The following is an 11,042-nucleotide window of genomic DNA, read 5'->3' as shown; positions in this document are numbered from 1 at the left end:
ATCTTAAATAGCTCTATGGAAAAATATGTAACACACGTTAAATAGGATGGGTGGCAACACAAAGCAGAAATTGCATTGTTGCTAAACTTAGATATAATTTACTACTTTGGCTGGGAAATTGGTGCATACTGTCTTTAAGTTTCTCTTTAAATTTTGTGATTTGAATATTAACGCGAAAACATTGCATGCATTCCTGTACCATTCCAAAGTATCAGAAGAATTTTTGGTATATTCTCAGCCACTTAATCAAAATTTTTACCCTCAGATCTGCTACTAAAAAGGAAGTTGCTGAATATTGCCTAAGTAATTTTGAGGTTTTGAAAACGGGTTTGATCAACCAGATGAATACCTATGTCAAAAACCGAGTTCCTGAATTGTGCTCTGAACCCTCAACCTCCTGACGTCTTATGATCATTTTAATCATGTGTAGTAACCAAATAAAATCAATAAAATATAATGTATTTGTTAAGTTTGTGTTGAAAGTGTGTCAGATTCACTTATACACTGATGAGACAAACAGAAAGATGAAAAGAAGGTACAGACTTAGAAAGGGTATGGAAACAGAAGTTTTATTTAGCTGGGAAAAAATAAGCAGTGTTAAAACCATGTGAAATAAAGGTTGAGGTTTGATCTTCCAAGTCATAAAATTATCATGCCCAAATTGTGCATTGCAGAAGTGAACTGTGTGTTAGAATGACCTGAAATGCTAGATTCGGTGAAAGTGGTCAATGGGAACCACATATTTAAGGAGCACATGCTAAAGATATTACCTATGGCTGACTGCAGGGACATAGTTTTATCCTCCAATGGCCGGGGTCAATACAGATGACAAACAGAGTTAAGACTGTGGCAACAGAGATCAGAAGCAGAGTGACAAGAAACAAGTTTTATCTTTAAATGGCTACTGCCAGTAACTTTTTTTTCTAAAATGTAAACAAAATTGCAAAATATACTGTTTTCTTATTTCTTAATTTTTTTTTTAAATTTTTCCCCTTTAAAAATTGCATGTGTTTTAAATTATCCCATGAGGATTGGCTGATAACCTCATACGAGACCCATATGAAGTCGGTATCTACTATTGATCTGTTTAGGTGAACAGATCGTGACAGATTTGAAGTGAAAAAAATCCCTAATTCCTACCATGATTCTTCAATGGAAAAAAAATTAATATTTCACCATTTAAAAAGCAATGTTTTAAACTGTCACCAAATAAACGAATAGAAAATCTTACATCCCAATAATACAAATATTGAGACATTTTTAGGGATGAATACTGAGTTGTCCATGCTTCAAAGCTATAAGGATCTATGTGATAATGAATGATATTAGTAAGGAATCTAGGGGTGTCTGGGTGGCCCAGTCAGTTAAGCATCCAGCTCTTGATTGCAGCTCAGGTCATGATCTAATGGTTTGTGAGTGTGATCCCTGTGTTGGGCTTTGTGGTGAGTGTGGAGCCTGTTTGGGATTTTCTCTCTCCATCTCTGTCTGTAATAAATAAACATTTAAAACTGTTTATTAAACACAAAAAAATGTCCTTCCCTCCCCCACTTGAGCTCTCTCTCTCTCTCTGTCTCAAAATAAACAAACACTTTAAAAAAATAAGTGATCAGGATTTGTTTTAATGAAAAAAATGAGAAATAGAAGAAATGTGAAGGACTTCTGTAATGGGAGGACCTCTATGAATCTGTCTTCAATAAATCAAGGTAAATACTTTGAAATGATTAAATTAACTTTTTTTCAGAGCTCAGGATATGAACCAAAGGTTTGATACAATGTGAAGAGCATTTACTCAATAAGAATTGATGAATTTTGGTAAGAAAAACAGAATTTATGGTGTTGTAACTTGATCTAATCCAATCACAGCTCCCACAGCTATGCAGTAGCCATGAAAACCAGCAGCTTGACAACAATGTGAACCGTTGTGTAGACACTGGATTGTGTAGACTGAATTTGGACTCCTAAGGATGTCCCAACCTCAGATCAATCAATACATCCTATGAAGCATAAGGAAATACAGGCTTTTATATTGCATTATAATTAGATGAAAAGACATTACTAACAATGAAAAATCCCATCTATGTGGATATTAGAAAGTTATCAAAATAATGAACCCCCAATGACAAATTAAACTGTAAATACTGGATCATGCAACCTAAAAAATAAATAGATAAGAGAAACAAATACACAAATATATAAATAAATATTAAAAGTGATCTAATGGCTGCAAAAGTCTTCATTCCTCTCCTGAAACCATTATTCCACTGTATAACTAACTTGGATTTAAATTTTAGTCCCTGCAAACAATTGGAGAAAACACTATCTATGGTTAGTGACTTGGGAAAGTTAAATGGTACAGGTGTGAAATCCTGAGTCCCTAAAAAGCCCCAGAGGGTTATATGCAGCTGGCTCCATACTTGGAGCTGGAGGTGTACCAGTGAGCAACACTAATTTCCTGAGTCAAGGAGCTACCGATAAGAAGAGAAGGTTAAATTATGGAATAAAAATTAAAGCATAACATCATAAGGGGCGAGCTAGAAGTTTATGGAGGAGGGATGTGAGAGCCTTACAGTAGAAATAGTTAACTTCACCTGCAGGAATAATGGGTCACTTGTCAAGGGATGTGAAACACCAGCTCAGTTCAACAGAGAAACCAATATATGCAGAACAATCTATAGAGTACAAAGTTTTCTGTGCCTCCTGTAGTATATAGCACAACACCTTATATAGTTAGATGCTTGTTGAATGCTCTAATAGAGAAAAGACGAATACATTAATTAATTAATTATTTTGCAGGATTTACCAAAGATTTACAGCCGCAATAAAAATTCACTCTACCTTCCTCTCCTAATAGTGTTAAAGCCCTCATAATGCAATTTTCCCATCTTCAACTTCACAATGCAGAAAACTTGAAATTCAGTGTACTCTATCTTCTTGTCCAAATTCTTTTTTGTTCCTTATGTAAGTGTGTGTAACTACAAAAACCCCAGTTGATGATGCATGAGCTCTAGATAGCTTCAAAATTGCATTGTTTGAGGCTAAGAAATGGTGTTTTAATACTTTCAAATTTGGTATCCTCCGCTTTCAGACATACATACAGAGCAAATTTAACACGGTGAATGTCCTAGCAGGGGAATTGTTCTATTCTCCAAAGATGGACAGAATGGGGAGAAAGGTAAAGAGGAGTAGCCAGGAGGCTCCCGTTCCTTGGACCATACTCCACAGGGAGAGAATCTTCAAGGCAGTGCTGATCCAACCAGAGACAGCCTTAGTTATTTTCTTAGTTACCACCTGGTAAACAGATGATTGAGTTTAAAAATGCAACATCACAGAGAGAAGATGCCCCTGCAAAGAATAAGGGGCTTTTTTTCAACCAAAGGCACACTGATCAATATAAGTAAAGTACAAGTTTCACAGAAAAATAAGAATGGCTGGAATCTGCCTTGAGTAATTCAAAACCAAAATTTATATTACATAAGACCACAGTCTTTATAAAAGAGTGACCCACAGTGCTTTCTCCATAATATAAAAAGGTAAGCAGTAATTATTTTACCCTGTTTATTTTATGGCACTGTATATGTGTAATTTAAGATTCAAAAGTCATTGGGGCGCCTGGGTGGCTCGGTTGGTTAAGTGTCCGACTTTGGCTCAGGTCATGATCTAACGGTTGGTGGGTTCAAGCTCTGCATCGGGCTCTGTGCAGACAGCTCAGAGCCAGGAGCCTGATTCAGATTTTGTGTCTCTTTCCCTCTTTGTCTTACCCCACTCGTGCTCTGTCTCTTTCTCTTTCTCAAGAACAAATAAACATTAAAAAAAATTTAAATAAAAAGAATCAAAAGTCATGAAGCAAAATACTTTCTTCTAATCAGATCCCTTTATGAGATAAATCTTCTGAATTTGAAATATAATGACAAGAAGAGTTCTAATTATGGAATAAAAATTAAAGCATAGTATCATAAGCGTCAAATTAGTTTATGTAGGAACTATACAATCTATAACTACAAGTAATCAATCCTTCATTTTCATAACAGAAAGTGAGATATAAAATGGACACAAAATCCTCTTGCCATTGTAAAAAGTTTTCTATTTCTTAGTTGTATTTATGTTATTAGAATATTAAATTCAAAACTGTGTTTCCTAGAGAATGTTCTATGAAGCCCATTGAGGGCTTTTTTTCTTTTTTTTGAGTATAGTTGCCATACAAATGCACAATGTTGCATTCGTTTCAAGTGTACAACATAGTGATTCAACAACTCTATACCTTATGCTCTGCTCACCACAAGTGTAGCCACCGTCTGTCACAAGACAATGCTGCAAAGCCCATTCGTTTTGATTAAGAGAATGGACTCTGGCATTATATGGGTGAATTTGAAGTCTGGTTGCATCCTGCCTTCCTGATATTGGGCAAGTTACTTAACCCCTCTATGCCTCTGCCTCTTTAAGCAACGTGTGAACAGTAACAGTGCCTATTTCATTTAGAATGCAATAAAATGAGAGGCACCTGGGTGGCTCAGTCAGTTAAGCATCCCACTTTGACTTAGATCTCACCATTGGTAAGTTCGAGCCCTGCATCAGGATCTCTGCTGTCAGCTCAGAGTCTGCTTTGGATCCTCTGTCTCCCTCCCTCTCTCTCTGCTCCCCCCCAGCATTCTCATGCACTCACTTGCTCTCTCTCTCTCTCTCACAAAAATAATCATTAAAAAATTTATAGAATGCAATAAAATGAAATTACGTGGGGAAAGCCATTAACGGGGTGGTTCGCACATAATAAATGTTCCAAACTTGTTAACAGTAAAAAATAGTTTCAAATAATCAGGACTCTCCACTCTGCATAGCTATACTCATCCCTGCTAAAATAGAAACGTTGGTAAAGGAAGAACTGAACTTCCCATAATAAGACTGCAAAATACCATTACTTGTTGTTGTTTTTTTTAATTTTTTGCTTTATTTATTTTTCAGAAGAGAGAGAGAGAGAGAGAGAGAGAGAGCATGAGCTGGAGTGGGTGGGGGCAGTGCAGAGAAAGAGGGAGGCACAGAATCGGAAGCGGGCTCCAGGCTCTGAGCCATCAGCACAGAGTCCGACCAGGGCTTGAACTCACGAACTATAAGATCATGACCTGAGCTGAAGTCGGACACTTAACCGACTGAGCTACCCAGGCGCCCCTACCATTAATTGTTAATAAAGAGAATATATCAGTTTCAGAAAGGAAAATAATCAAAGGAAGTTATCTCTGAGGATGCTTTCATATATTAAATAGGATTTGAGTTAGACTTTCACATTTAATTTTTCTCCTGTATTTACATACACAAGTCTACTTCTCTTATTAGCTTAAAGTACAGAACCCTGGCACAGATGGGGGAAAAAAACTAAAAATGAAAGCCCATTAAATTAGAATGTTTTTTAAAAATTTTTCCGTAGGTTTTGCTTCTGGTTTAGATCTATACAGCAGGAAGAGTTCACTAATTTCAAACTCAGTTTTTCTGCCAGAACACTACCCTGTACATTCATTCTCTCCCCCATTAGATTAAGAAAAGATTATTTCAGGGCAGGACAGAAGATGAGCGAAGCTCAAAAGAAAAAAAAAAGATGTATGTTAAAATCATAATAATGAATACAATAAGTATGATCATTATCATAAAAATGCTTAATCAAACTATCAGTTATTTTAAGTACAGTGATTAAACTATGTTACTTACTCCACAAACAAACCTTCAAGCTACATGATATCATTACAGCCTATATTTCCAACCAAGGAAAGTTGAGCTCTGATCCTTTAAATAAAAACATATCACCAGACTATATCAAATTTGAATTGTAGGTCACTCAATATCAAGTTCTTTTTTCAGTGAACTTGAATCTAGTTGATTACAGCTTGCTGAAATCAATGGGAAATCATTTTTGCCATTACCTGTGAGGAAGTATTTAAAAACCATTCACCCATGTAAGCCCTTGACTAGCTACTGGAATATGAAACTAAATAAGCACACGAGGGCATTTTGTTCCTAGAGTGTTTTATTTATTTTTTTCTTAAAAGTAAAAATAATGCAATGATTCTATGATACCTCAAAATCTGATGAGCTCTCACATTGGATGTCGCTTCCTTAAGAAATTGTTGGGGCGCCTGGGTGGCTCAGTCGGTTAAGCATCCGACTTCAGCTCAGGTCATGATCTCACGGTTCGTGAGATCGAGCCCCGCATCAGGCTCTGTGCTGACAGCTCAGAGCCTGGAGCCTGCTTTGGATTCTGTGTCTCCCTCTCTCTCTGCCCCTCCCCTGCTCATGCTCTGTCTCTCTCTGTCTCAAAAATAAAAACATGGGCACCTGGGTGTCTTCAGTTGGCTGAGCGTCCAACTTCGGCTCAGGTCATGATCTCGCAGTTCGTGAAATCAAGCCCTGCATCAGTCTCTGGTGCTGACAGCTTGGGGCCTGGAGCCTGCTTCAGATTCTGTGTCCCTCTTTCTTTCCGCCCCACCCCTGCTTGTGCTCTGTCTCTCTCTGTCTTTCAAAAATGAATAAACATAATTTTTTTTTATTTAAAAAATATAAATAAACAAAAACATTAAAAACATTTTTAAGAAATTGTCTTACACTCTCCTAACACCTCGTACTTCTCTCTACATAGATTGCACATTCCCAGGAACACCTGACTGCTGACTTCTGTAGGCTCTGTACAGACGGAAACTGAGCTCATGTTATTTACCATTAGTATCCTCAGTATACTTTGTATTGAATACACTCAGGATTTATTCATAATAAACCACACACACACACACACACACTATATATATATATATATATATATATATATATATATATTTGTTCCTGTACATATTTGTTCCTGTATATATTTGTTCCTATATAATATATGTTCATCAAACATATCTGGGTCACTGAAAATTCAATTCTTTTTCCATTGCAATTTTTTCTGAGGAACTTCTGGAGAAAGAAATATATAGGAAAGATGATATAAAATCATGAAACTTTTGAGAAGATATAAAACGGGGGAGATAACTGCCAAAGTGTGAAAAGAGGAGAAAACAAAGAAAGAGAGATCAGCAAAACAAAGGTAGAGATGATGGCAAGAGAGGATGTGGGGAGCATGTGCTCAGTCCCAGTTTATAGAACATATTATTTGAACCTGAAACGTCCAGGTCCTTGTCCCTCCTCTTGACCGCTCTGAGCCATAAACAGAGAGGAACCAGGAGAGGGCTTTTATCTTCAGGGTATGCCGTGAAAAATTAAAGTCAGAGTAGAGGATTCACTGAACTAAGGAGGGAGGCACTGAGGACGTGTGAAAAGTCAGATAGGCCAAGTATAAATTGTAAATTGCTTCAGTCTTGTGGGATCTGTCCGAGGTGGAAGGAGCCGGCTCTTAAAAGAAGAAAGGGGGGTTGTATTGGAGGAAAAGGAAGGCAAATTTGGAGTCTGAGAAACTGAGGAAGAGACTCAAAACTCATGGCGATACGGGTTTCGGAGTCTGTGACCATCTACGTAAAAGGTCACAGTTTGGCATTAATGAAGGCTAGCTGAAAATCACAAAAAGTGACGCGGTGTCTTTGGATGCAGCGTGGTGGCAGAGAGAGCAAACTTAGGTGGTCTAAAAATGCTTACTTATTGAAGAAGCGGGGTAGAATCCATCTACAGTGCATTTAGTGCTGTGCCTCCCAGTGGTTAGTCAGCTGTAGATATTTAGAAGACAGCTGACCCTTGAATAACAGTTTGAACCGCACGGGTCCACTCGCTCACTGTATGTGGGTTTGTTTTTTTTTTTTGCAGTAGATGCTATAAATGTGTTTTCTTTTTCTTCTGATTTTATTTCTCTAGCTTACTTTATATTTTTTAAAATATTTATTTTTGAGAGACAGACAGAGACGAGTATGCGCGAGGGGGAGAGGCAGAGAGACAGGGAGACAGACTATGATGCAGGCTCCAGGATCTGAGATGTCAGCACAGAGCCCGACGCAGGGTTTGAACTCACAAACCATGAAACCATGGCCTGAGCCAAAGTCAGACGCTCAACCAACTGAGCCACCCAGGCGTCCCTCTCTAGCTTACTTTATTGTATGACTACAGTATATAATACCTATAACATACAAAACATGAGCTAATTGACTGTTTATGTTAGTAACTAAGTTTTGAGGGAGTCAAAAGTTATACCCAGATTTTTGACTGCCTGGGATGGGCTTGGCGCATTTTTCAAGGGTCAACTGTATATATTCATAATACACAGTATTGATTCAAAGTAAGCTATAATATATATTAAAAATATGTATCGATGGATATGTTTATAATTTATATGAAAAGTATATTGTATATTAATTATATATTCAGAAATGCATACTTAGAGGTAAAAGTAAGGTATACAAAAACAGATTTCATATTTTGTCTGGCATTAGATGTGTCAACCCTAAGATCAAATTCCCTCACACCTTTTATTTTCCATTTTCCTTGTTTAATTACTCCATAAAAGCCCTAAACTTATCTGATTATTCCTAAAGTCCTAACATTTGGAATATAAACAGAATTATTAAGATTTTGGAGAGGGGCATGGTAGGGTTAAGGACGTATTACATCAAAATCTTATATAATTTGTTTTACATTCCGAACATATGACTTACTATGTGTGGTACATGATTTCTAACACAACTGTATATGATATGTTAAATGAAGTCTTTTTCTCTGATGGAATCTGGGCAATATTCCCTATTTTCCTGATCAGATTCTAAGTCTCTTTCCCAGTTAGTGAGCAGCCAAGACTGACCTGAGGCAGGGCCTGGCTATGCAGTCCTACTGACCACCTTGCCCTGTGGTTATCTGAGATGGAGTTCACAGAGGAAACGTCAAATCAAACATGAAAGAATCATACAAATTGATTGGAAATTAGAAGGTGCTAGGCATGAACACCTGGGTGGCTCAGTCGGTTAAGCATCCAACTACAGCTCAGGTCACGATCTCGTGGTTTGCAGGTTCTAGCCCCAGATTGGGCCCTCTGCTTTTAACATGGAGACCACTTCAGATTTTCTGTCCCCCTTGCTCTCTGTCCCTCCCCCGTTTATGTGTGTTCTCTCTCTCACTCTCTCTCTCTCAATAATAAACATTAAAAAAAGAAGGTGTTAGGCAGAAAAAAAAAAGACAAATAAAGTACTGTAGATACCAGATCAATCAGGAAAGAGACACATTCCTCATTAGAGAACGTCCTGTATTAATTAGTGCAGTTCTTATCCTAAGAATAGGCTACCTGATGCGTTTTGTTTTTATTTTATTGTTGTTTGTTTTGCTGTGTTATCCATTTATATATGTTATTAATAGCAGCAGGAAGATTAGTGTTTAAGATTACTTTCTGTTTTTGTGTACTGGAATTTGGAGATGTTGGATTTGAAATATATCACCAACAATAGAAAACAAAAAAAAAGAAAAACTGGATATCTATCCTGTGTCAGTGGATTTGAAATCATCTATTTAATATGTCCCATTCTGCAATGGGCCCAGCAGTTGAAGAGAATTCTAAGCCTTGAAATCATTTTCTTTGTAGATGGAATCTAAAGGACAATATCTTCCACGAGGGAATCACACTACATTAATGGATTTCATCCTGCTTGGCTTTTCTGATGTTCCTGACCTCCAAGAGTTTCTTTTTGGGGTGTTTTTGATAATTTATGTGATTATTCTGATGGGAAATAGCCTCATTATCATAATAACGCAGATTGATCCCTCCCTCCGGACTCCCATGTATTTTTTCCTTGGGAACTTTTCTTCCTTGGAAATATGTTATGTGTCAGTCACTGTCCCCAGATTATTAACAGATCTTTGTAGACAAAGTAGAAGTATTTCCTTTCTGGCCTGTGCTACACAAATGTATTTCTTTCTGGTCTTTGGAGCCACCGAGTGCTTTATTTTGACTGCAATGGCTTATGACAGGTATGTCGCCATTTGCAACCCCTTACTCTACCCTCTCATCATGAACAATAGGCTGTGTATCCAATTGGCAGCTGGCTGTTGGATCACTGGAATTCCAGTACACATAGGGTTCACCTACCTAATCTTCTCTCTACCCTTCTGTGGGTCCAATCAGTTGAATCACTTTTTCTGTGACATACCTCCAATACTTAAGCTTGCCTGTGGGGATACTTTTACGATTGAGATATTGGTTTATACAATTGCTGTTCTAGTTGTCACTATTCCTTTTATGTTGATTCTCGGATCTTATGTGAAAATAATCTCAACCATCCTGAAGCTGCCATCAGCCGCTGGGCGAGCCAAGGCATTCTCTACGTGTTCTTCCCACCTTGTGGTTGTGGCTTTATTCTTTGGATCAGGCATCATTTCGTATTTGAGACCAAAGTCCAGCCATTCAACAGGAATGGACAAATTGCTTTCTCTCTTTTACAGCATTGTGACACCAGTGTTTAATCCCATAATATATTGTCTGAGAAACAAAGATGTTTTGGTGGCACTCAAAAAATTCTTACCAAAATGGATTGTAATATGACTCAAAAACATAGCTTTGTAAAATCTATTTTCTTATTTATCACAGTCTCCATCCATTCATGTTGGTTCTTCTCCAACATGACTCTTAATTATTCGATTAAGTGTTGCCATATTCTTATCTCATATTAAGTAAACTCAGCAGTTATTTTTTAATGTTTATTTATTTATTTTGAGAGATAGAGAGAGACAGACAGCATGAGTGGTGGACAGGCAGAGAGAGAGAGGGAAAGAGAGAATCCCAAACAGGCTCTGTGCTGTCAGCCCCAGAGCCTGATGCTGGGTTCAAACTCATGAACCATGAGATCATGACAACCCAAAATCAATAGTTTGACACTTAACCTACTAAGCCAACTAGGTGCCCCACAGTTGTTATTTTTAAACAGTATATTAATACCACATTTAATCCAAAGTATTGAAATATTTAAAACAACACATAGGAGTTATTAAAGGTGCTGTTGCTGCTGCTTTTTGGTAAGATTCCAGAATATGGCCAACATTTTCTGTTTCACAGAAAGATTATTCATTTTTCTATCTCCAGTCCCAACATATTATATGAA

At 37.4% G+C, this 11,042-nt stretch overlaps 1 protein-coding gene across 1 annotated transcript; it reads left to right on the top strand.

Moving 5' to 3' along the window:
- Nucleotides 1-9,529: 9,529 nt before the first annotated feature.
- On the top strand, nt 9,530-10,486 carry LOC122200605 (olfactory receptor 10AG1-like). Its single transcript, XM_042906315.1, has one exon. It carries the CDS (start codon nt 9,530-9,532, stop codon nt 10,484-10,486), a length of 957 nt encoding a protein of 318 aa, XP_042762249.1.
- Nucleotides 10,487-11,042: the final 556 nt, after the last annotated feature.

Source organism: Panthera leo, chromosome D1 (assembly GCF_018350215.1).
Source record: "Panthera leo isolate Ple1 chromosome D1, P.leo_Ple1_pat1.1, whole genome shotgun sequence".
NCBI classification, from domain to species: domain Eukaryota; kingdom Metazoa; phylum Chordata; class Mammalia; order Carnivora; family Felidae; genus Panthera; species Panthera leo.
The sequence above is the reverse complement of the archived record's forward strand: the minus strand, read 5'-3'. Positions and strand labels throughout refer to the sequence as shown.

Coding starts and splice junctions, on each gene's coding strand:
- LOC122200605 (XM_042906315.1), top strand. CDS start 9,530: ATGGAATCTAAAGGACAATATCTTCCACGAGGGAATCACACTACATTA.